The following is a 23,504-nucleotide window of genomic DNA, read 5'->3' as shown; positions in this document are numbered from 1 at the left end:
CGTGTGACATGACGATTTCCTGGAGGACATTGCTGTGGGAATGCAAGGCTGATGGTGGTGTTCACAGAGCATCTGCAGATGGTGGAGCGTAATTTCTGGGTCCAGGAAATGAGCGCTGACTGGTGGGATTGTGTTGTAATACAGGCTTGGGATGATGAGCAGTAGCTGCAGAACTTTCGGATGCACAGGGTCACAATCCTGGATCTGTGTGGTGAGCTTGCCCCAGCTCTCCAGCTCAGAGACACCAGAAGGAGAGCCACATTGACAGTGGAGAAGCGAGCGGCAATCACACTGTGGATTGCTATTGGTCAGTTGGAAATAATTTTGGATCTGGAAAATCTACTTCGGGGGCAGTTGTCATGCAAGTGTGCAGGGCCACAAATCATCTCCTGCTATGCAGGACTGTGACTCTTGGCAACGGGCAGGACCCTGTAGAGGATGGATTTGCAGCAACTGGATTCCCAAACTGCAGTGGAGTGATAGATGGCACACACGTCCTTCCTGTGGCACCAGACCACCTTGCCACAGAGTACATCAACAGAAAGGACTACCTTTCTGTGGTTATGCAAGCATTATTGGATCACCAGGAATGCCTCACCAACATAAGTGTTGGCTGGCCATGGAAGGTGCATGGCACTCCCATCTGTAAGAACACAGGACTGTTCAGAAAGCTACAAGTAGGGGCTTTCTTTCCTGACTGACACATTACCGTTGGCAACATTGAAATGCCAATAGTGATTCTGGGGGACCCAGCCTACCCCTTCCTCCCCTGGCTCTTGAAGCGGGTACACCGGTCACCTTGACAGCACCAAGGAAAGTTTCAACTACCAGCTCAGCAGGTGGAGAATGACAGCTGAATGTGCTTCTTTAGATAGATTAAGGGGCGATGGTTTTGTTTACTCACAAGATTAGATCTCAGTGGAAAAAAAAATCCCAAAGGTTATAGCTGCTTGTTGTGTCCTGCATAATATCTGAGAAGCAAAGGGGGGAATGTTTGCCACCAGAATGGAGAGTGGAGGTGTATCATCTGTCTGCTGAGTTTGAAAAGCCAGAAACGAGGGCTATTAGAAGAGCTCAACACAGAACTGTATGGCTCAGAGAGGCTTTGAAAGACTGTTTTAATAGCGAGCCACAGTAATGAATTGTGGTGTACCCGTGCTCTACCTGGCCCTGCTGTTTTGGGGCATGTTAGGAATTGTGTGGTGCTTGCTGTATGTTTGTGGTGCTTTCAGTATCGCTAGGCATTCTGCAGCATATATTGGGAACTAATAAAGAAGAATTGTTTTCGAAACAATAGAAGTTTATTGAATAACGAAAACACTGCAAAAATATTCTGTGCAAGTTAAAAAGCAAATATATTAAAAACTTGATAAATCTATGGAACAGAGCTTAAGATGGGGAAAGAACATTCATGCCCATTTTAGCTAAGTGTACAGCAATTGTGGCTCTCCTAGGTCAATGTACATGACTCTGTGGTTGTCCTTAATGGGGTGGAGTTGTAGGCATAGGGATGCAATCCCTGATGCCATGTTGAATGTTGAGGGAGGTGTGGGGAGGTGCTATAATGGAGTTCTCCATGGACTGCAAAGGGAGGTGAGCCTGTGACTTTTGAACCTGTAGGTCTATACATTTGCAGCATCTGTGTTTGCTGCCAGAGAAGTCCCATTATGTTGTGGTACATCTCCCTCTGCTTTTTCTGCACCTGCCACTGTAGTAGGAAATAAATTTTCACACTTATCTGAGGTTCTTTCCGCTTCATCAGGCTCACCTGTGCTCATCTGCTGGGCCAGCCTGAACTGCAGTGGAATCTCAAACGGGTCCTGGTTTGTGGCATAGGTGGACCTCTCTGGTCACATGTCCCCCATCCTCCTCCTCCTCCTTGTGCTTGCTGCTAATGGCAGGGGTCTGTGACTCTGAGATATCCATGGTGGTGTGTGGGGTGATGGTGGATAGAGCCCTGCACAGATACCAAATTTATATCTGCGGCTGCAAAGTGGATATCTGAGGAGCTGCAGGGCTCTACTGGGAACCGCAGTGACGAAAGCAGCAGCGTCTTGGGCCAATGCTTGCAGGAGCCAGCGCCACACGTGGCAGTTCCTCTGGCGTGGCTCTACTGTCCCTAGCCCCACCCACTGGAGTGGGCACCAGGCGCAAGGGCAGCTGTTCTTGGTCAAGCTAGTATGTGCAAGTGGCTCTCATGCTCCCGGACAGGAGACCCTTCCACTCCGTGGTCTGCGTCTCCTGTAGAGCCCTGCAGCTCCTTGGATATCTGCGGATATCCACAAACATGGATATAAATACTGTATCTGTGCAGTGCTCTAGTGGTGGAGTCTCCACCTAGTATAGCTTGCAGCTCTTTGTAAAAGTGGCAGGTCTTCAGCTCAGCACCGGATGGACTGTTGGCCTCCCCGGCCTTCTCATCTGCTTGCCGCAGTTCCTTGGCCCTGTTGTACCCCTTCTCCTGCATCCCCTGAGCAATCTGCTTGTAGATGTTGACATTTCTACAGCTGGTCAGTAGCTGTGCTTGCACAGCCTCTTCTCCTCACAGGTCCAGGAGATCCAATATATCTTGTCTAATCCAGGCTGGAGAGGGTCTGTTGTGTGTACCTGGCATCTTCAGCTGGGCAGTTGCATGCAACAGTGGAGAGCTGCTAAGAGAGCTCATCAAGCTGGAAAACCAGGAAAAGGCATTTAAAAAATTCATGGGGTTTTAAAGTGTGTGGGTGGCTTCTGGTCTCTGTGACTCTGGGCCATGGAGTTCGTGATTGCAACCAGAGAGGTCGGTGTCTGGCATTGTGGGACAGCTGCTGGAGGACTGTTAGTTTTGACGTAGGTAACACAGTATCTGTACTCGCACTGTGTTGGCCTCAGTATATTGATCATGGCTCAATGTTTGCTCGGGGAGGTGGTGTTACTGTGTCGCTGTAAAGGAGCACTTTCGTTGGTGGGAGAGACATTTAAATGTAGATACTCACAACAAGGTTGATGTAAAGTGGTTTACGTCAACCTATCTTTGTAGTGGAGACCAGGCCAAAGTATAGTAGAGTTTGCGGCATAACTGCATCAGGAGAGCTAGTTACAACATGGTTAAAATTTATAGAGTGGCTAGGATGTATCTAGATTAAAGCTTTGGACAGTCCATTATTATGGCCTACTGGTGAAGAAATGGTTAGGTCTATCCACACCACTGAAGCTTTAACCACGTTGCAGCAAGCTCCCCTTAATGTTTATATTTTTAGTGTGGGTTGGGATTTATGCATATTCTCATTACCAATGAGTTTAAGAATGCCCTCTGGCCTCGGCAAAATATGGGGTTTTTTTCTACCAAATTGGGTCAAATTGAGGGAAAACCACAACAACCTTTTGACTAGATCTGATTCTTGATATCTCAATACACTTCTGGTTTGGTTTGTATGAACAAAATTTGGTCCTTAATTTTGATACTTTCAGATTTCTACCTGGGGAGTAAACTGTTTAAAATCAGTTAAAGGAATATTTCACTCGGAATCTGTCTCATGGTGTTTTACTACATAAAATTTGAGAGACGAATTTGACTGATAAAATAATTGGATATGCTGTTGCATATACTTCATGTGTTTTGTCACTGTTGTTACACCTTAACATTTAATGTGGATTAGGACAGGGCAAAGGGCCTGAATGAACTCAGAGCTGGCACATAAAATGCTTTCATCTCTTTCATAAACCAAAGCTTATTAGGTCTGTTAGATTCAGATTTAATTGCTGAATTCTTTTCCTGGCCCTAATTTCCCCCCACTTATAGTTCAGGCTATTGTAGGGTGAAACACAAATAACTGGGAAGAAACAGTGGAATTGTATTAATAGCTGACTTTTGTACTTTTCAGCTATTGGGTAGAACTACGGAGTGGAGCTAAATTTTGTTGAATATAGTAATGTAGAAATCCTTATCCTGCCAATGTTATAATGTACCAGTGGTCTCCTTGCCCTCCTGTAATCAAAGGTTTTGCCCAGATTACACAGAACATGGTGTTGGATTTTTGGTTCAGGGATGTTCAGGCAAACTATTTAAATTCATGCTTACATTTATAGGTAATCAGATCTTTACATACACAAATATTATGGGCCAAATTGTTCTGTCTCTGATTCCCTGTCCCATGAACATTCTCTGTTTTTGCTTCTTTCGTCTCTCTCCCCTCCATGATTTTTTTCACCTGCTGGTGCTCAACGTATTGTTGTATATGGTGGAGGTAGAATAACTCCCCATCCTTCTTTTTCTTCCTCCCTCCCCTTTTGGTTCCCTGTGCAGCACTGAGTCACTGTGTGATTGAAGGCAGCATCATTCTTCCCCTCTTCATCACCTCCGTTAGGCTTTTCCCCTCAGTTCATCTGTACATTATGGTTCTGTTGGTCAAAAGGGGCCAGTGGAACAGGGTGTGTGCATATGTAAAGATTGCCTGTGGCCGTCATATATAATTACATATGTAGCTGTTCGGATTAGATATAAGAGAAGGAAAGATTCTGAGCTAAAAGACACTTGCCATAGGTAATCTTCATATTTCCTCAGACAATGCATTTGAGGCCAGATGCAGGGGCTACACAGTATATCCTGTCTATTGCCCAAAAAGCATGTTATGCATGCCTGAGTAATCGCTGACTCTTAGAATATAGAGGTAAGGAAAACAGGCCATATAGCCCTTTGTGCAAGTATTAGAGAAAACCATTTTGGTTGATGTGCCATGGTGTGTGTCAGATCAAGGAACTGTGCATCTCACAAAACGAGCTTTTAACGTAGGAGTAATACAACTTTATTAAGACAGAATTTATGTAGTGAGCACTCAAAAGTAAAGTGGAACGATTTACAAACAAGAGACCGTAAAATTATTGTCTAATTTTTTCCCCTATGGAGAAACTTGCTAAGCTAGCTGTTAAAAGAAACCACTAAAAGTACTAATTAGAACCTGTTTAGCATCTTGATTTTCGTAAAGAGTTTGTTGGCAACTCTTTTTGGATGACCTAGTGCAATTATGTTAAACTGCTCTTGCTTTCAGCCACACTTAGCAACAATTACCTCACTGTGAGCTATTAAACTCATTAATGCTTTTTTCCCCCTTTTCTGTTTCAGATTGTTGTTTGGAAGAGATACAGTGACTTTAAGAAACTGCACAAAGATCTCTGGCAAATTCATAAAAACGTAAACAGGCATACAGAATTGTTTCCGCCTTTTGCCAAAGCAATAGTATTTGGTAAGCATGCCTTCTTTTTGAATTCTAAAACTGTTCGATATTAGCTAATGAGTCATAAATACATCTCATTCTGGAGCTGCCAGCTGCACCTTTGTATATGCTACTGCTAAAACTTACTTGGTTTTAGTAGTTAACTCTTTGTCTTATTATGAGGATCTTAATGAGATATGGGTGGATCACAGTTCTGTGGCTGTAAAGTTATTGACTTGTATTGAAGTTATCAAAATAACATAGACTGTATCCTCTTGTTTGCTTTCAGTTAAAGAACTATATGCTCTGAATGTTTATGGATGTATGTTGCACTTTACAGGCATAAAAACATGAGGTCCCTGTTCTGAGGAGTTTGCAATCTGTAACAAATATTAGCTATGTGACTAACACTTGTATACTGTCAGCTACAAAACAAAATAATTACATTTGTTCTTACACCAAAAAGATGGTTGTAATTTTTAATGATCTATTTATATTACATTATTAAACTATTTAGTGAAGGAAAGGATTTTTGTCTCTTAGGAAATTAATCTACATTTGATGTTCGTTCCCAGTTTTATCTAATTATGTTTTTGACATCACCATTATATCTAGAGCAACCGGTTATTGCATCGGAGGATTATAACTTCAGGTGAGGAATAAGTAGCAAGAACTAACTAGCTCTTAGGAACACAGATCTTTATATTATTGTCCTTAGTAATAAAAATGAGAAGAGGAAGAGCTTCAGAAAATGTGAGTTATTTAATGGAAACTGTTTATAAATGTGTTTCCTTGAAGAATTATTTTTTAAGAAGTATTTGAGAATTAACTTTTGACGTAGGTGATCAAGCTTTAAAAGTGAAATCAAATGGACATCTAATAAAGTGGAACAACTCCAGGTATTGGAAGTTGTATTGGAACAAACTGTATAATTATAATAAATCCAAAAAAAGTTGAAAACTGTTACTCCCAACAAGAAATGTAATGTTAAGGTTTTAAAGTGGATTAATGTGCTCCATTTTAAGAAGAAATGGGTTTGTCCTGGGTATCTTCCTCAGTGTAGAATTGCTTGTGTTTTTTGTCCTAACCTTAAGCTTACTATAGGTTTTTCATAGCGGGTACTAAACCCACACTTTTCAATAAGTGCATACAACTCCGATTACCTTTAAAACATCAAAGGGAGAATAGGCTCTGTAGCTTGAACCCCAAGACACATAATTAAAAATAAACCTCTTCTTCCCATATGTATTATTTATTACATAGTTGACTCTGAACCTAATTGCAGTAGGAACCTCCCTTCCTCAAATCCTTTAGAAACATTCCTGGTTTTTGAGCATTACGCCACAATAATCATCGTGCAAAATTTTGTTTACTTACACATTTATGTGGAAAATCCAAAGCTGTTCAGGTCTATTTCTGTAATTAGAGTATTCTTATTTCAGAGAGCTTTGTGCTCAGCAAGACAAAATGGGACTATGGCCTCTTATTCCACTAATTCTCTTTCTAAAAGATGATATGCATGTGGTATCTAGGAATGGTTGAGGATATTGTCAATACTAGGGCAGGATATTGCCTGTACTAGGCAGTTTACTTATCCCTATATGGAGTACCTAGCAAACACTTGTATGTATATGTGTCTATAATTTTTAAAATGGAATTATTTTGACCATTTTAATTTTTTTTTTTAAGATTAAAAGCGATTAAACCATTTTTGCCAAATTTCAAATTGGCAAAGCTAACACTGTGTTCACAACTGAAAATTCTAAATTTAAGGATTTCCCCCCTCAAAATAACTATAATTCAGTGGCAATACTATCATCTCTTCACCATACCTGTGTTTATAGCACCCTACAAATACTTAACTTCTCAGTTAAGAACAGTCTAAAGCTAGACATTTTAAAATGTACATAGACTGAAAGTAAAAATCTCACTCTTATTAATGTTTTTGAATTCATTCAGGATACTAATTCAATGCTAACAAATACTTCAAGGGGCCTGATTATTGTAATAGTTTTAGGAGCTTTCTGGTGGTTTCTCCACAGTGATTAAGCATGAGTCAGACCCTGCTCTGTGCTCAAAAATCCTGAAAACTTCAAGGAAAGGTCTGCACTCACAATGACTGCAGAATTGGGCTTTATTCCTTAACAGTATCTCTTGGTAGAACTACCATGTACATTAGTTTTTTGTCTTTTCAAGATACATTGTGCATTTTCTTTATCCTCTACTTACTGTTGCACACAAAAACCTATGTTAAAAGAACGCTAAGGTTCCAAAGTCAAGCACTTAAAAGTCTGGAAATGCCAGAATTAAGATTGCCTGTTCAATCTTAATTTGGCCCCCTTGTGCACGTATGTTATAACAGACTTCAATTACATGATCATATACTATATTTTTGTCCCATGGAGCCCCTGCTTTATCCAGAGAATGGTTCAGCTAAAACTTTCCAAATAAAACTCATTTTGAGGCAGATGCCCCACTTGGAAAAGTTCAGCCTGAATCGTTAAAGTTGCAAAGTCTTTTATAAGCAACTGAAATCAGGGTCTTATAATGAAGCATGTAAGGTAACCTTAATTATAGGTAAAAAGAACAGGAGTACTTATGGCACCTTAGAGACTAACTAATTTATTAGAGCATAAGCTTTCGTGGGCTACAGCACACTTCATCGGATGCATAGAATGGAACATATAGTAAGAATAAATACACACACACACATACACACACACACACACACACACACAGAAGGTGGAAGTTGCCATACAAACTGTATGAGGCTAATTAATTAAGATGAGCTATTATCAGCAGGAGAAAAAAACTTTTGTAGTGATAATCAGGATGGCCCATTGAGACAGTTGACAAGAAGGTGTGAGGATACTTAACATGGGGAAATAGATTCAATATGTGAAATGAACCAGCCACTCCCAGTCTCTATTCAAACCCACGTTAATGGTATCTAGTTTGCATATTAATTCAAGCTCAGCCGTTTCTCGTTGGAGTCTGTTTTTGAAGCTTTTCTGTTGCAGAATTGCCACCCTTAAGTCTTTTACTGAGTGGCCAGAGAGTTTGACATGTTCTCCTATCGGTTTTTGAATGTTATGATTCCTGATGTCAGATTTGTGTCCATTTATTCTTTTGTGTAGAGACTGTCCGGTTTGGCCAATGTACATGGCAGAGAGGCATTGCTGGCACATGATGCGGATACAGACTAACATGGCTACTACTCTGAAACCTTAATTATAGGTGTCACTACATGTTACCTGATCCTATTGCATTTAACACAAAATGGTGTTTCCTTCTGATAACTAATAGTGGATGTGAAACATGTAAGTGATTTGCAAGAAAATTGAGTTGTGATGTGGATTTTATGGATGCCTGCGTAGAGTCCCCTGAAGTACACAGAGAGCTTTGGCTCTCTTCCAGAGCTGAGACTGAATTGCATTTAATGTTGTTTTTATTTTGCTTATCTGTGAAATTGGATCCGAGGTGAATATCAGTTCCATGTCAGCACTTGCATGCCGCATAGTTAAGTGGAGAATATATTATCAATATAATCTCGAGTTGATTTTGTATCTAATTTACAGAGTAGCATGATCATTGTCCAGGATGCTTTCAAAGCTGATATTTGCTGTCCAAGATTTAAATTGAAAACAAAGATGTGCTCTAGGAGTGGAGAGGAGAATAGATCCCTTTATAAAGCCGTATAGGGTAAGATACCCAAAAAAGAAACTAAGAGTTCTTGAGAGAGATTTTAAAAGTAATTAAAATGGATGGAAATCTTAAATCTGAGGCTAGCCAGTCTTGCTCAAGCCCTGTAGAGCTGGAGTAGAATTGTGGGTGAAATCTCTTCTGAAAGACAGCCTTATTCTATTGTTTTATACACTCACAAATGGCTACAGTATAGAATATAAGGGGAGAGAATCTACAAAAGTATTCAGTGTAGTTCTTTTAAACTTCTTGTACAAAGAGCCTTTCTTTTAAAAAAATCACATTTGAAATAAGAGCAACAGGAAAGCCCAGGAAAAGAGGTAATGCATAACAAGTTAAAATGATAACTTATTGGAAAGCTAAAAAGGAATAAAAATGGATGAAGCTGCCTTTTATTCCAGTTGAGGCATTTCTTAAAATTATTCAGGGCATCTTTCTTCAGAAGATCAGTTATGGTTGCTTGTTTAGTGGAGGACAAAGTGAAATGTTGGTATATTTTGAGTTGTTGCATATAGGTATTTTATTTTCATGAGTAGTGTTTTATTTTGAACTGCAAGATCAGTCCCATTTGTATATTAATTCCTTTCCCTCTAACTCTACATTAGCAATTGATGCTTTTCTGTATTCTTCCTTCCATCATGTGATTTTTGTCCCCTTTGTGGTAGCCTTTAAACTAGTTATTTGTTAGCACTGTCATTAGTTGCTGACTTCTGAAAATGTGTATATTTTTTAAAACTTTGTCATTTTAGTACAAAGAATAGCAGATGATGCAGTTTACAAATGAGCTTTATCAGTTGTTACAGCTGCTCTTATTTTCTGTACAGAAAATATTAAACTTGTACAGAGTCCCAGGTTGTAGCACTTAAAGAGCTGAAGAGAACACTCTGAGGCATCAAGGACTGTGTGGAAATGGAAGAGCCATGATACACTTCCACCTTTAGTGGAATAAATAGTTGAGAGATCTGCAGAACTGGAATGTTTATATTTCATGCTTTAGTCCCACAACTTTTGAACATGAAAAGCTGTAGTGTGTGTATTTTTTTTCCTGGTGTAATAGTGCTGGTTATATCACAGGATGAAACCTTTTGGGGAAAATTCATATTGCTTTCCTGTACTTCACCTGGACTTTTTCCACCCTCCTCACAGGAAAAAACACATTGGCATGGAACATGGGAATTTAAAGTGCTGATAACAGAGCCAGCTGTTAAAACTTCTTTGAATTGTCATGCGGCTGTTACCGTTAAAGTATCCTAGTATCTGTTTCTAGGAAATGACCATTCTCAGTTTGGCTGCAGAGATTCATTTTGATTCCCGCACAACCATGAAACATGAAGGGAACATAATCTGAGGTACTAGTTTTTGACCCATTGTAATCTCTATGCACAGCTGTTCACATATTTGCAAAACAAGAGTATTACTCTTGTTTATGTAGCATCATGGATGTGCACAGTACTTGAGAGAAAACAGAAGACATGGTGGTCGCCCTGAAGAGTCTGAAACTGTATTTTAGGTTGGCCAAGAGATGCAGGGAATTGAAGGTGACAGTGATGATTTTAGCATAGCATATGGCTGCATATATTTGTTGACTAACAACTAGAAGTAAAGGGTCAATACTAGCTACATTATTATTAGACAGAGCGGGTTTGGTGATTTCCTCCAATGCTCCCCACTACCATTCTCCATCCATTGTATTGTAGTTTAAATAAATTACCAAAATAATTAAGACTAGCTGGATTATATTGCATTATTTTGACAAAAAATATGCAGAATTTTACAGAATTTTAAAATATTGCACACAGAATTTTAATTTTTTTGGTGCAGAATTCCCCTCAGGATTTATGATTGAGAAGTTAGAGACAGATCCATCCAAATATAGAAGCAGTTAACAAGATTGCCAACTTGAGAATATGAGGGGGAGTGGGGCAGGGGAGTGTAGGAAATGGGAGCCATCACTGTGATCAGTTTTTCTGACTGCTGTCAGTGACATGGCTTTACTCAAGTGGGTGCACTTATATATAGTGCACAGACAAGCCAATGTGATCTGATATTTCTACCTCTGACCTCCGAGTATTATAGTTGATAGTGGCCCTACAGAGACGGCATGAGTTAAAGAACTAAAAAGCATTGCAATTGCTAAACTTTTAATGGGATAGTTCAAATGCGCAGTGTGCTTTTTGTCGATGTTATAGGTTCCAACTTAGCTGGCTGTTTGACGTCTTTTTCAGCAGGGTTTCTGTTATTTAAGTCAGTATGTTTGTTGTATTTAGCGTTCAGACTTGTAAGACCATGCTATTTCAGTCACTGCAGTTTACTGAGGTGAGATTTTTTTTTCCTCCATATTCTGTCCTTGTTAGTTTAGAAAAACAAACCACTCCACACCCCGAACGCTGCTTTGTGAACTTAGACATTGATCCTGGTTGGGGGTGGGGCGGGGGAGAGGGGCTTTTTCTTTTCCCCACTACCATGTGGAAACTGTTCATTTGAGGGACTGCTGAAAAAAATCCTACTTTGACACTTTCTATCTGGATTATTATTATTATTATTATTATTATTTTTTGCATGCCCCTAAAGTAAAGGAGGTTTGTTTTTTCTGTTCTATGTGGTTTTCTACAGTCACCTTCAAAGTTAGCTTTCAGTGTTGTCAGGCAGCCTTATTTTATGCCATGCTGGAGTGGAGGTGCTCTTTCTTGTATTTGTCTCCCAGTCTCTTGTTCCTCTATGCAGAAGTGCGTGCCATCTATTCTGTTCTCTCTGGTCTGTTCCCCTTAACTTCTGTCCCTTTATCTTTTGTTTTAAACTTGTAACTGTCTATTTTGCATGATAAAGTAGCTGTGACATAATTGGTATGAAAGCCTTTAGGAAGTGAGGTTCAGTTGCATAGTGTGTGCGTATAATTAATAGGCCAGATTATTCCTTCACTTCTTCCCCCAGTCGTTGGGAGGGAAGGGAAGGAGGGGACTCTAAGGTGAGCCTTAATAATCTCTCCTTCGGTGGGAGGGACTTGGGGCATGGCATGGGGAAGCAGTGTGAATTTTGAAGGCTGTGCTTCCTCACAGCTCTGCAATCCTTTTGTATCCATGAGGAAAGGAACACCCTCCTGCGTGGAGCCAGGAGCTATCCTGGAGGGAAGGCTAGTGCTTTGTTACCATCCTTGGTGACTGGCAGCGTGGCTCCAACATGGCTGGGTGTCCCTGACACTGCTTATCGTCTCCGTAAAGGACCTCCGAGGCAATAGAGAGAGAATATTATGGAGATCTATCATCTGGATTTTAGTAGCACTCCCTCTACTCTTTCCCTGCATGCTTTTTGGAGAGTGAGTGGCGAGTGCTCAGCTCCTTCCAGGATTGGGGCCATAATTAAGACTGACATTGACGAGTGTATTGTCAAATAGAGTGTGTATCAGTTACTTTTAGATCTCAGTGGACATATGTTAGTGTCTTTTGGCTAATCAAGAGTGTTGCCTCACATATTCTTAGAACGAGAGAGCCAAGGATTCCTGTCATGGCTGCCAGCTTTCATCACTTAAGTGGATTGCAGAAGACAAGACTCTAGGGACAATTGAGACTCCGAAGTGTGAAGATTGCACAGTCTCTCCTGAAGCATTTGAGTGACTCTCATAGATGCAGGGCATTCTTTTCTGAGGGTTTCTTGTAAAGTAAATGTTCACTTTAGTTATTTCTAAAAAATGTCAATTCATATTTCTGTTCTAGGGCGGTTTGATGAATCTGTGATTAAAGAAAGAAGACAATGTGCTGAAGATCTGCTGCAGTTTTCTGCCAACATCCCTGCTCTATATAAAAGCAAACAGTTTGAAGACTTTTTTAAGGTTTGTTAATATTTCTGTGATAATTCAGATGTGCTTCGTCTAAATAGCGATACAAATAAAGTTTTAATGCTGCTGCTCCTTTACTCCGTAAATTGTGAAGTGACTTTAGGCCTGATCAGATGCCCTCTTTAAGGTAAATGGGAGTCTTTCCATTGACTTGGCTGGGAGCTGGAAGTGGTGCCCTTAGAGGGTAAGTACAGTGTCCTTACTTGTTAAGTTGCCAATATTCTGTAGGGTGCTCAGGGAAAGGGCTTTGATTTTTTTTTCATTGACTTATTAAACATACTGGAGGTCTGGAAAGCAATACCAATGCTATTTGATCCAAGATGCTCTGGAGGGAAATAATAAAGTATAACTATTTCTGTATTTTTATGCTGCTATTAATATACTTTGAACCAAGGAAAAACTAGTTAAACTTTTCAGTATTGACTGTCATTAGGGATTGTAACACAGTTCTGTAACAAAACAAATATTGTATGTAGGAAGCCATGTGCAAACCACTACAGCTTTTGCAGCGCATAACTATTTATGGTAACCAAACTCCAGGATGTGGTTTAGGACAGTAATTAACTTGTTTGGGATTTTAATATAAAAATCCCAGCATATAGTTCTTTCCATATTGAAAGCACCATATGCAGAGTAACATTTTAAAATGTTTGATTTACAGAAGATAAATCTAAAAGCTTCTTACAATGTATGTTTTATTATTAGTCCCCAATCCTGCAAACACATATATACATGATTAACTTTACATACATATCAGAGGGGTAGCTGTGTTAGTCTGGATCTGTAAAAGCAGCAAAGAGTCCTGTATAAATAAATATAAATATATATACCTGCCTCTGGAAATTTCCACTACATGCATCTGACGAAGTGGGTATTCATCCATGAAAGCTTATGCTCCAATATGTCTGTTAGTCTATAAGGTGCCACAGGATTCTTTGCCGCTTTTACATACATAAATAGTCCAATTGAAATCAATGAGATTGCATAGATGTCTGAAGTTCAGAGCCTATGTGTTTATAGTGATATAAAGATAAAAATCATACTTCATATAGGTGAGTATTTTTACCTTTAACACATTATGACAAAATTAATTTTAAAATGCTTATTTTAATTCACATCCAGCTTTGGTATTGACACTGTTAATAGGCTGGACTGTTCCACTTTGTTGTCTTGTACTGCAACAACTGCACTTTGTCCTTGGGTTATTTTTTGAAAATATTTCTATTTTGATTAGGTTTTGTGTGGTTTAAAAACACACAATAAAAACCCCTTTCTTGCTTAAGAAAAATAAATTTATGACCTAAAGTACTTGAGTGTCCATCTTAAATTAGAAAAAGCATCTGTACCTAGGGTTGCCAACTTTGTAACATTTAAAAACCGGACACTACAGAAGGAATGCCGGAACCTCCTCTGCTCCTCCCCCCTGAGGCCCTGCGCCCATTTGCTCCTCTTTCCCCCTCCCTCCATCACTTGCTGCTTTTCCCCTCTCCCCCCTTCCCTGCGTGGGTTGGGAGGGACTCGCCTTCAAAGCCGGGGCAGGGAGCTAGGGCCACTTGAGTAGAGGCTGGCTCGGGTGATGAGTCAGTGCCTTCCACACCTGCAGTGACCAGACTTTGGGTGTCTGATCAGTAAACTTTTTTTTTTTTATTTTAAGTTGGATTTTAAAAAAATTATATACAGTAGTTTTTTAAAATAAACCTATGCTAAGGCATAAACTTACTATAATATATTAAAAGAATTTAAATTAAATACAAAAATAATATTAAACAGTACAGTAGAACCTCAGAGTTATGAACACCAAAGTTACGAACTGACCAGTTAACCACACATCTTATTTTGAACCAGAAGTATGTAAAAGGGCAGCAGCAAAGACACCCCCCTCCCCCCAGCAAATACAGTTCTGTGTAAAACATAAACTACTAAAAAATTAAGGGAAAGTTTCAAAGCTGTATTGAGTCAAGGTTCAGTTGTGAACTATTTAAAGAACAACCATAACATCTTGTTCACAGTTACTAACAACCTTCATTCCCAAGATGTTCGTAACGTTGAGGTTCTACTATACATGTTTGCTGCCACGTTTTTAAGAAGCCAGACCTCTGAACTGGTGGAATTCACTGGCTAAGCATCTGGAACCAGAGTTTGTTGCAGTGCAGAACCAGCTTTTGACAACAGTAATCTCTACAGCAAATACAGGGAGAATATTTTCTTCATTTCAGCTTATTCAATTAGTTCAGTTCAATGACTAGTTGATTTAAAGTTAAACAAATTGGAAGCTGAATAGACCTGTTAAACCCAATTGACCATGTCCTCCTTCTTTGCTGTTGTTTGATAATGAGACTGTACCTGGTACATAACAGTTAAATGCATATTTTTTTTCCTTTTTTCAGGGTGGTGAGGTGCATGATGGATCTGAATTGATTGGTCCTGTTGAGCCTTTATCTGATTCCCTGATTGACAGCTTATCTGACTGCAGTTCTGAAGGTTGGTTTTCTTCTGTGATATAATCTGACCTCTTGGTTTTTTTATAAGTTATTGGAAAAAAAACACCCTCCAAAAGCTTTCAGTGCTAGAAGGCTACAGGTTATGTAGCCTTTCTTAGAATCTCTTGATGTTTAAGTCTCACAATTACTTGTATAGTATATTCTATGTATGTGTTGATTTATGTTTCTTAAAACTTACAGAAGCTAATATAATAATGACTGACTATTTTGCTTGTCCAAACAAGGGAACAAACTGTTGAGCTGTTTAGCCCCTGAAGGTAGCTATCATATCTAAAGTTAATGACTTTTAAAAGGGCACTGTTTGATTATTTTTTCTAAACCCCAGATTCCAATGTGCAACCTTCACACAGTGTGTCCTTTTTAAAAATTCCTTTGTAAAATGTTTACAAGGATCTCTCTGCTACTTGATTATATATTTTAGGTGTTTATGTGGCCTCCATCATAGTAGCTGAGTGACTCACAACCTTTAGTCTAGCTATCTTCACAACACCTCTGTGAGGTAGGGAAGTGCTGGTACGATCCTCATGTTACAGATGAGGAACTGAGACAGAGAAAAGGCTAAGTGACTGATTTGCCTAAGGTCACATAGAAAGTCTGTGGCAGAGTAAGAAATAGAGCCCATGTTTCCCAAGTGCTAGGCTAGTGCCCTGACTCCTGGACCATTCTCCTTCTCCATGTGAAATTTACAAGGGCCCTTTTTAGGAAGGGAGAAACACATTGATTATTAAGGAAAAACTGAAACTGATTAGACACTATGTTCTGTAGAATGCAGAAAGTGAACAAACTTGAAAAAATACAGAAGTATATTTTCCTATTCTGATATAGTAATTTTCAATAGTGTTTGCAACTACAGGATGTACATTGTCAGGCATAAATGTAGTTTCCAGGTTGCTGTCCTTTCTTAAAGCCTATAATCTAACCAGATTACTGGGATAGAATAATTAATTCAAAACCAACACTGAAAACGAGAAATAATTATATTCAAATCCTCTAGATGGCAGTACTAGTACTCAACTGTGACTTTTTTCCCCCCCTCCTGATTTATGCAAACGTCTAGACTTGTATTCCTGTTCCAGGCATGTTTAACGTTGTTAAATGCAAGTGCTTCCAAGTCCTATTCTGCCACCTCCCGCCCACACACACACTCTAGAGCCTTGGGATGACTGCGGGTCCTTTAAATCATTTTAGGACTCCCTTTTTTGAAAGGGAACTGATGCGGGGATTTACTTATGAAGGATCTGTAGCATTCTCTCACTCTTGACTCTTTAGTTCCCAGGGGCTATAAATGCGGACTCTGTAGCAGTCCTGCAAACCTGGCTTCGGAAGATGAATTTGGGTTTCCTGCATGGCATTGTCAATGACCCCTGCTAGATCAATGAACGGGCTCTCAGTTGCCTTTTTAAATTGCGTGGTGCACTAGTTAAGGGCCAAATCTTATTTAAAAAAAAAGGCGGGTGTGTGTGTGTGTGTGTGTGTGTGTGTGGAGAGTGCCTAACGTTAGGCTCCTGAAATCAGAGGCCTTAGTTTTCAGGAGGGCGGAGTAGCCACAGCTCCCAGTGATGTTAAATACACTGCTTTGGATGCTCAGCCCTTCTGAAAAGTCAGGTCACTGATTTCAACAGCCTAATTTTAAGCACCCTCCTTTTAAAATCTTGGTTATGATTCTTTAGACACTTGGACACTACAGTGAAGGGGACTAGTACTTACATTCATTTCATTATTTTGGCTTCTGTTAACTTCAGTGTTTCAAAACCTGGGTGTAAAGATGGAGGTTTCATTTCCTGAGGTAAAAAGTATTTTAACCACAAATAGAGAGAGAGTGAACAACCTAACAAAAAGCATTTCTAAAGTTCAGAGAGTAGGAGAATCAACATCTATTTTGTACAGTTTTTTTCTGAAACAGAGTACCTTGGAGAGAGAGATTTTTTTTCTTTCAATATGGTTTATGTATAAAGATTTCATTTGATGGAGTTCTGTGTATAAAAATGAAGAAATCTTTCAATATGGTTGAGTCAGCATCTGAAACTCCATTCCAAGCAGAAAACTACATGTGAATAGAGGAGTGCCTATACCAGAACAAGCCAATGGTTCATCTAATTTGGAATCTTGCATCTAGCAGTGGTCCGTAATCTTATGAGGAGTGCAAATTTCCTCAGCTAGACCTGGACAATTGTTTGCAACTTTATTTATCACTTCATAGTAGCTGATGCTTGAAGGATGAGGGTTAATGGCCTTCATAATCATTATTCATACTAGTATGATGGTAGATGTTAACAATATGCTCAGATAGGATGCCATATTAATTCTGAAACCTCACTCCGTAGCAAAATATTAGACTGGACCAAATACAGCATTATAAGCATGTGCAATCCCACTGAACCCAATGGGATTGCATGGGGTGTACACAAGTACGGTAATTTGGCCTGTTAATTTTTTTTTAACCCTGAATACTCATCCCCTGTTAGCTGCGTCACAATACAAATGTGTAATGTTCCTTTATCTCCAAACAAGCAGTGGCCCCTCTTCTACCTTGCAAGTATGTACATATACACATCGTACCAACCTCTCCCCCTGTTATTATCCCCCTACACCAATTGCCAAATCCTCTAGACAAGTGACTCAGGGAGTCTTTCTTTCTATGTGCATTATCATGGCCACCTTCTCTTCCCCAAAAATGAATCCATTCATGGCCTTGCCACACCCACAGAACAGTTTCAATGTATCATCCAGCTGGAAATTGGGAAATATTCTAAGGACTAGTTCAGAAGTGACCTTGTCACTTATTTTTGTGAACTTTCTTAACATCTTAACCATTATTTCCTCTCTTGTGGTGATCTTGTTTATTTTTAAACAGGCAAGTATAGCTAAGCCATCCACTTCTAAGGACACTAATAGGAAAAGATGTGATGATGGGTAGGTCTACGCTGCCAAAAAAAAGACGCGTGGCAGCAAGTCTCAGAGCCTGGGCCAACTGACTTGCGCTCGCAGAGTTTGTGGCGTGGGACTAAAAATAGCAGTGTAGACGTTCTGGTTCTGGCTGGAGCACAGGATCCGAAATCCACCCCCTCACCAGGTTATAGAGCCTGGACTCAGCACAAGAGGGAACGTCTACACTGCTAGTTTTAGCCCCGCAGTATGAGTGAGCCCAAGTCGGTTGACCTGGGCTTTAAGATTTGTTGCTCCGGGTCTATTTTTGCAGTGTTGACATACCCTTTATTTACAATGGGGGAAAAACTAAGTCTGCTAGTCTGGAGGGCCTGTATACCCCTCATCTAAAACCACACTTATTTAACATATATTGCCACATCTACATAACTTCACCCATAAATCAATGCTTCTTCAACCCACACTCCTAGCTAATTGCTGTTTCCCATAAACAAAATCAACTGACCACCCCAGTTAATAAATTCTGGGCTCTCAGCACCTAAATTATGGGTTCACCTATAAATGCACAAATGATAGATTCTCCATGTGCACTCTCCCTTATTAGTGAATTGTCTGCTCTCCCCTTGCCCACCTGGTGAGGAGTTCAGGCCCTCTCCCTTTTGCAGAGCTCTAGGACCCGCAGGAGACTCTCTGCTTCCCAGCAATCTCTGTTCCTCCTCCTGCTTCTCTTATGCCTTGTCTGCACTTCCACTTTACAGCGCTGCAACTTTCTCGCTCACGGGTGTGAATAAACACACCCCGAGCACTGCAAGTTTCAGCGCTGTAAAGTGGCAGTGTAGGCGCCCAGTGCTGGTAGGTACTCCCCTCGTGGGGGTGGTCCTGTTTACAGGGCTGGGAGAGCTCTCTCCCAGCGCTGGTGCCACAACTGCACAGCCATGTTAAAGTGCTGCCGTGGCAGTGCTTTAATGTTGCTAGTGAAGACATGCCCTTAGATGGAAGTGGTGCCTGTACCACGCTCCTTGCCTTCTGCAAAAGAACAGTGGTGCCCTGCACTCTCTCTGCCTTCCCCCAGGCTTTTTCCTGAAAGAGCAAACGGGAGTGGCTCTACTTCCTGCCTCCTCTTCCCCCTCACTCCCCTTAAAGGAACTAGTGTCTCCAAAGACCACTTTTCTAGGCAAAAATTCTGCTCATCCTTCATGAGAAGGTGAGTGGGGTTTTCCCCCCAAACTCTGTCTCTAGAGCTTTGGAGAAAGTCTAAAGGAATTTGTTTTTGTTTATGAGAACCACCTGAGTCATGAAACATTACCTGGTGGTGTGGAGAATCTCTTGCCTGCAATGATAATGCACAAGAGAGCAGACTTCAGGGTTTATCTCAGAATTTTCTTTTGCCCATTCATTTATTGCTTCAATGGGTATGTGTGGCAAGATGATAAAACAAACTCCCATTTGCGGTCCAGCTGGCAGTGCCAAGTTCATGGCTTATTCCAGACATCTGGTGCAGGATGTTATTCTGGAATATTGTTTTCCAAATTGAAAGCTTGTGCGTCGTCTTAAAGCGTATGCATGTTTGCAAGTCCCTCAAATCTTAAATTTCCATAAGAATTGTGGAGGAGCAGAATAGTCTATATTGGGATTAAATGCCATCATCACAGTTGAATTTGGATACAGTAATGCGGTACTGAGGCTTCATGTAGTTCCCCTAAATAGGCACCTTTGCTGTTTAATCTTTTTAAACCTTTAAGGCCTCAAGGAATTGAAAGAATTAAAATCACAGTTACGATGATGTTGCTGTTCTGGCAATCCAAAATGAATACATTTGAAAGCAGGTTTGAGTGCAGTTGCTTCAGATACACTTCTCTATCTGCGATAAGACTGCATCAATAAGTCTCTTCTTCCCTTTCCTTGATATTAAATTAACTTATATTCTGTGATATAAAAATATATCTAATGCCTTTCCCCTCTGTCCTTTTTAGTTCAAAAGGATTTAAGTGGACTCGATGATGTGACGCTTACCAGCCAATCAGAATGTGGAGGTGAGATCTAGAAATAGCTTTGTTTATATATCTGCCCTATAGTCAAATACCAAAAAGAATATTTTTCGAGTTGAAACTTGGTGCCTTTTATACATTATAATATATACAGAGAGAAAAATGATAACCTATATATTAAAATTTATTTGAAACCAATGGGTCACAAATATCTAATTGGTAATTTAACAACTTGGGGCACTTAGTCTTACTAACTTAAAGCAACAAGTGAAGTGTTTTTTTTTTTTTTAAACAGTAAGCAATTGCAGCCTGAATTCATTTTGTAGCATCGTCCACACAAGTAGGGTTAGCTGTGTAATTTCCAGGAGCCCAAATGAGAGTGGGCTCTGAAGGTATAGACTGGCTGCTAGTTGCTTAGTCTCCTTGCATTCTCATTGTTATAGTGAGGAATTTGGTCTGAGAGTTGCTTTTGGAAGCCTTTTGCCAACTTGGAGAAAATTGGGCTTCTTCCACAGGAACTCAAAAATCTTGAGGTCCCAAGAGAGTGCTGGTATATAACGCTAGTTCTACCCTTGAAGTCTTGTGATGATATACATCAAAAAAACAGGTGAGGTAAAGAGTCTGTAGGTTTGAAGTTCAAAATGGAAGAGGAATGGCAAGTCTTGTGATAGAGAATTCCAAAGGGCACTTATGGTAGAGGAGGAAATCAGATCGTCAGTAGTCCTTCTGACCTACACCAGAGATGCTACAAAAGTTATAGAGGCTTAACTTGAGTATACATGGTGGGTAACAAGAAAGAAATTGTTTTCTCAGAGTATTTGTAGAAATACTAATACTAGCTGCTTTCATTTCTTTGTACACACTTGTGATCATACTTCCAGGTTTCTCCAGTGATAGTGACCTCATCTCTTTGACAGTCGATGTAGACTCTCTTGCTGAATTAGATGATGGAATGGCATCCAACCAAAATTCTCCCAGTAGAGCTTTTGGTCTCAGCCTTGCTTCAGAATCCTTAGGACAAGGTGCTGTTGCTTATGATTGTGAGTGGAGCAAACCTGAAGGCGAGAGGGAGAGTGAGAGCCGTAGTCTGTTTACTGGGAGCTTAAGACACAAGCTTGGCAAACATGATTACTTGGAGAAAGCAGGGGAGCTGATAAAGCTGGCCTTGAAGAAGGAGGAAGAAGAAGATTATGAAGCTGCCTTTAGCTTTTATCGGAGAGGGGTCGATCTGCTCCTGGAAGGTGTTCAAGGTATGGATCTTCCCACTGCATTGGATGACTTCTTTGATATGTTAGTCTTCTATTAATAACAACAATTTAGTAAGTGCTAAAGAGGTTCTGTTAAATGGCAAATGATATGTGTAGCTGAGAACTGAAATGTGTTTTCTTATCTGAGACTGTTTTCGAACAGTAATGCTGAGTGTCAAATACCTGTTCTCTTTTCAAACCTGAAGCACAACCACAATCTAAATGCTGAGTTGCAGTTTGTCTTCTCTGTCTAGTATACTCCTGTAAATATTCCTTTTATTACACATGAATTATTCTTTATGTACCATTGGGAATGATTATCTATAATACTCAGAATTTGCAGAACTGTTGTAACATAACTTAACTTACATGGTTAATTGAGGGTTAATTATCCCCTTTTGACACATGGGGAAACAGACTCAGGTTAAATTTCCAAACACATCAGGGAGCGGAAGTGTTTCTGCCTCCCAGCCTTCTTCCTAGTCCACTAGACCCTTTTGCCTTCTCTAGCTGGAAGACGCATATACATATAAATGGTTTTCCAAATTCTGTATTATAGAGCTATTTTCATTGCTAGAGGAGAACAGAATTGTATTCACACATGACCTCATCCCTGTAAAATGTCAGTTTGGAAATGCTGAAGTTAAACAACAGAACATCCTGCTTGCCACTCAAGGAAGGGTTTTCTCTCTTCCATCTCTGATCCCTAAAAGCCCCAAATTACAGCAGCCTTTCAAGCCAATGAAAGCTAAAATATATTAGTATTAACTTCTGGTCTGGCTGCAGGAATTGTAGCAGAGCAGTTGCATGTGACTTTGTATAGGAGTGAATTCAGAGCCTGTGCAGTACTCCCATCCCATGCTAACCTGCTGAGAACAGAAGACTGGAATCCAGGTCCAGGTCTCATTTGACAGTGCAGAGCCCTAACCACAGATCGACTGGGTGGATTCAGAAATTAACTCCAGTAGTTCCAGACAGACTGGCTTTCAGATTTTTATTGTATTTCATAAGGACACACAGCATCGATCCTCTGGAGGGGCCCCTGTATGGTTCTGTGAATGGATGTTGCATATTGTGCTGCTTTTTACACTGGCAGGGAGAAAATAATAGGAATAGTATTGTAGGTGATGGACAAGAGTATGTGCTTATCCTGTGCTAGAGATGAGCCAACTCACTGTTTGTAAATCTACCTCTTTCCTTCTCTCTGGGAGTCATGTCATTAGGATGACTGCACGTCATAGCTTTTCAAATGGCATCTTATCCCTATTTATCCATATTATCAACATGCTTTTCATTCCGGACGTTGAATGTGTTGGGAATCCATCTGTTGGTAGCAACCCTGCTGTTCATTCTTTATAAATACACTTTCTTTTAGGATGATGTGCCTTTCACTACTGCTTTTCTGAAGGACATTCCATTTTGTCATAACCACTTCTGCTTTTTAACCACAATGCAAGGGCCTTTCAAACCGGCATTTGCAGCTTCAGCATAAAAAGGCCTTTCTGACAAATCTACCTTTAAATTCTTAGTTTGCTACAATCGCTAGAGTTTTCTCTAAGAACTTGAGATTTCTTGCTTTCTCCTACTCTCTCTTTCTCATATTTGCTATCTCTTTGTACAGCTACCTAGCAACAGTCCTAATTCCCAATCTTATTCTCTAATCCATTGATATCCAGGATTTTCAGCCTGATGGCCAAACATTATTTCAAAAAAGTCAAAGGGTCCCAGAAAGAGTGGCGAAAGTGAATAAGGAAGCATTATTTACCCCTTTACATAACACAAGAATCAGGGGTCATTCAATGAAATTAACAGGCAGCAGGTTTAAAACAAACATAAGGAAGTTCTTCTTCACACGGCACACTGTCAGCCTGTGGGACTGGTTGCCAGGGGATGCTGTGAAGGCCAAAAGTATAACAAGGTTCAAAAAGAATTAGGTAAGTTCATCAAGGATAGGTTCATCAATGGCTATTAGCGAGAATGGTCAGGGATGCAACTCCATGCTTCAGGTGTCCCTAAACCTCTGATTGCTAGAAACTGGGGCTGGATGATGGGGGGGATGGATCACTTGGTAATTCCATTATTCTGTTCATTCACTCTAAAGCACTGGGCACTAACCACTGTTGGAAGTCAGGACGTTGGACTAGATGACCATTGGT

At 40.1% G+C, this 23,504-nt stretch overlaps 1 protein-coding gene across 1 annotated transcript in view; it reads left to right on the top strand.

Moving 5' to 3' along the window:
- RPS6KC1 (ribosomal protein S6 kinase C1) overlaps positions 1-23,504 on the top strand; it is a 106,862-nt gene that overhangs the window by 12,760 nt on the left and 70,598 nt on the right. Inside the window, exons 3-7 of the mRNA XM_074949272.1 lie at positions 5,102-5,222; positions 12,605-12,720; positions 15,114-15,207; positions 20,087-20,146; positions 20,983-21,351. Coding sequence (XP_074805373.1) covers positions 5,102-5,222; positions 12,605-12,720; positions 15,114-15,207; positions 20,087-20,146; positions 20,983-21,351 — 760 coding nt within the window. The remainder of the gene's footprint in view (positions 1-5,101; positions 5,223-12,604; positions 12,721-15,113; positions 15,208-20,086; positions 20,147-20,982; positions 21,352-23,504) is intronic.

The sequence above is a fragment of the Natator depressus genome, chromosome 3, assembly GCF_965152275.1.
Source record: "Natator depressus isolate rNatDep1 chromosome 3, rNatDep2.hap1, whole genome shotgun sequence".
NCBI classification, from domain to species: Eukaryota; Metazoa; Chordata; order Testudines; family Cheloniidae; genus Natator; species Natator depressus.
The sequence above is the reverse complement of the archived record's forward strand: the minus strand, read 5'-3'. Positions and strand labels throughout refer to the sequence as shown.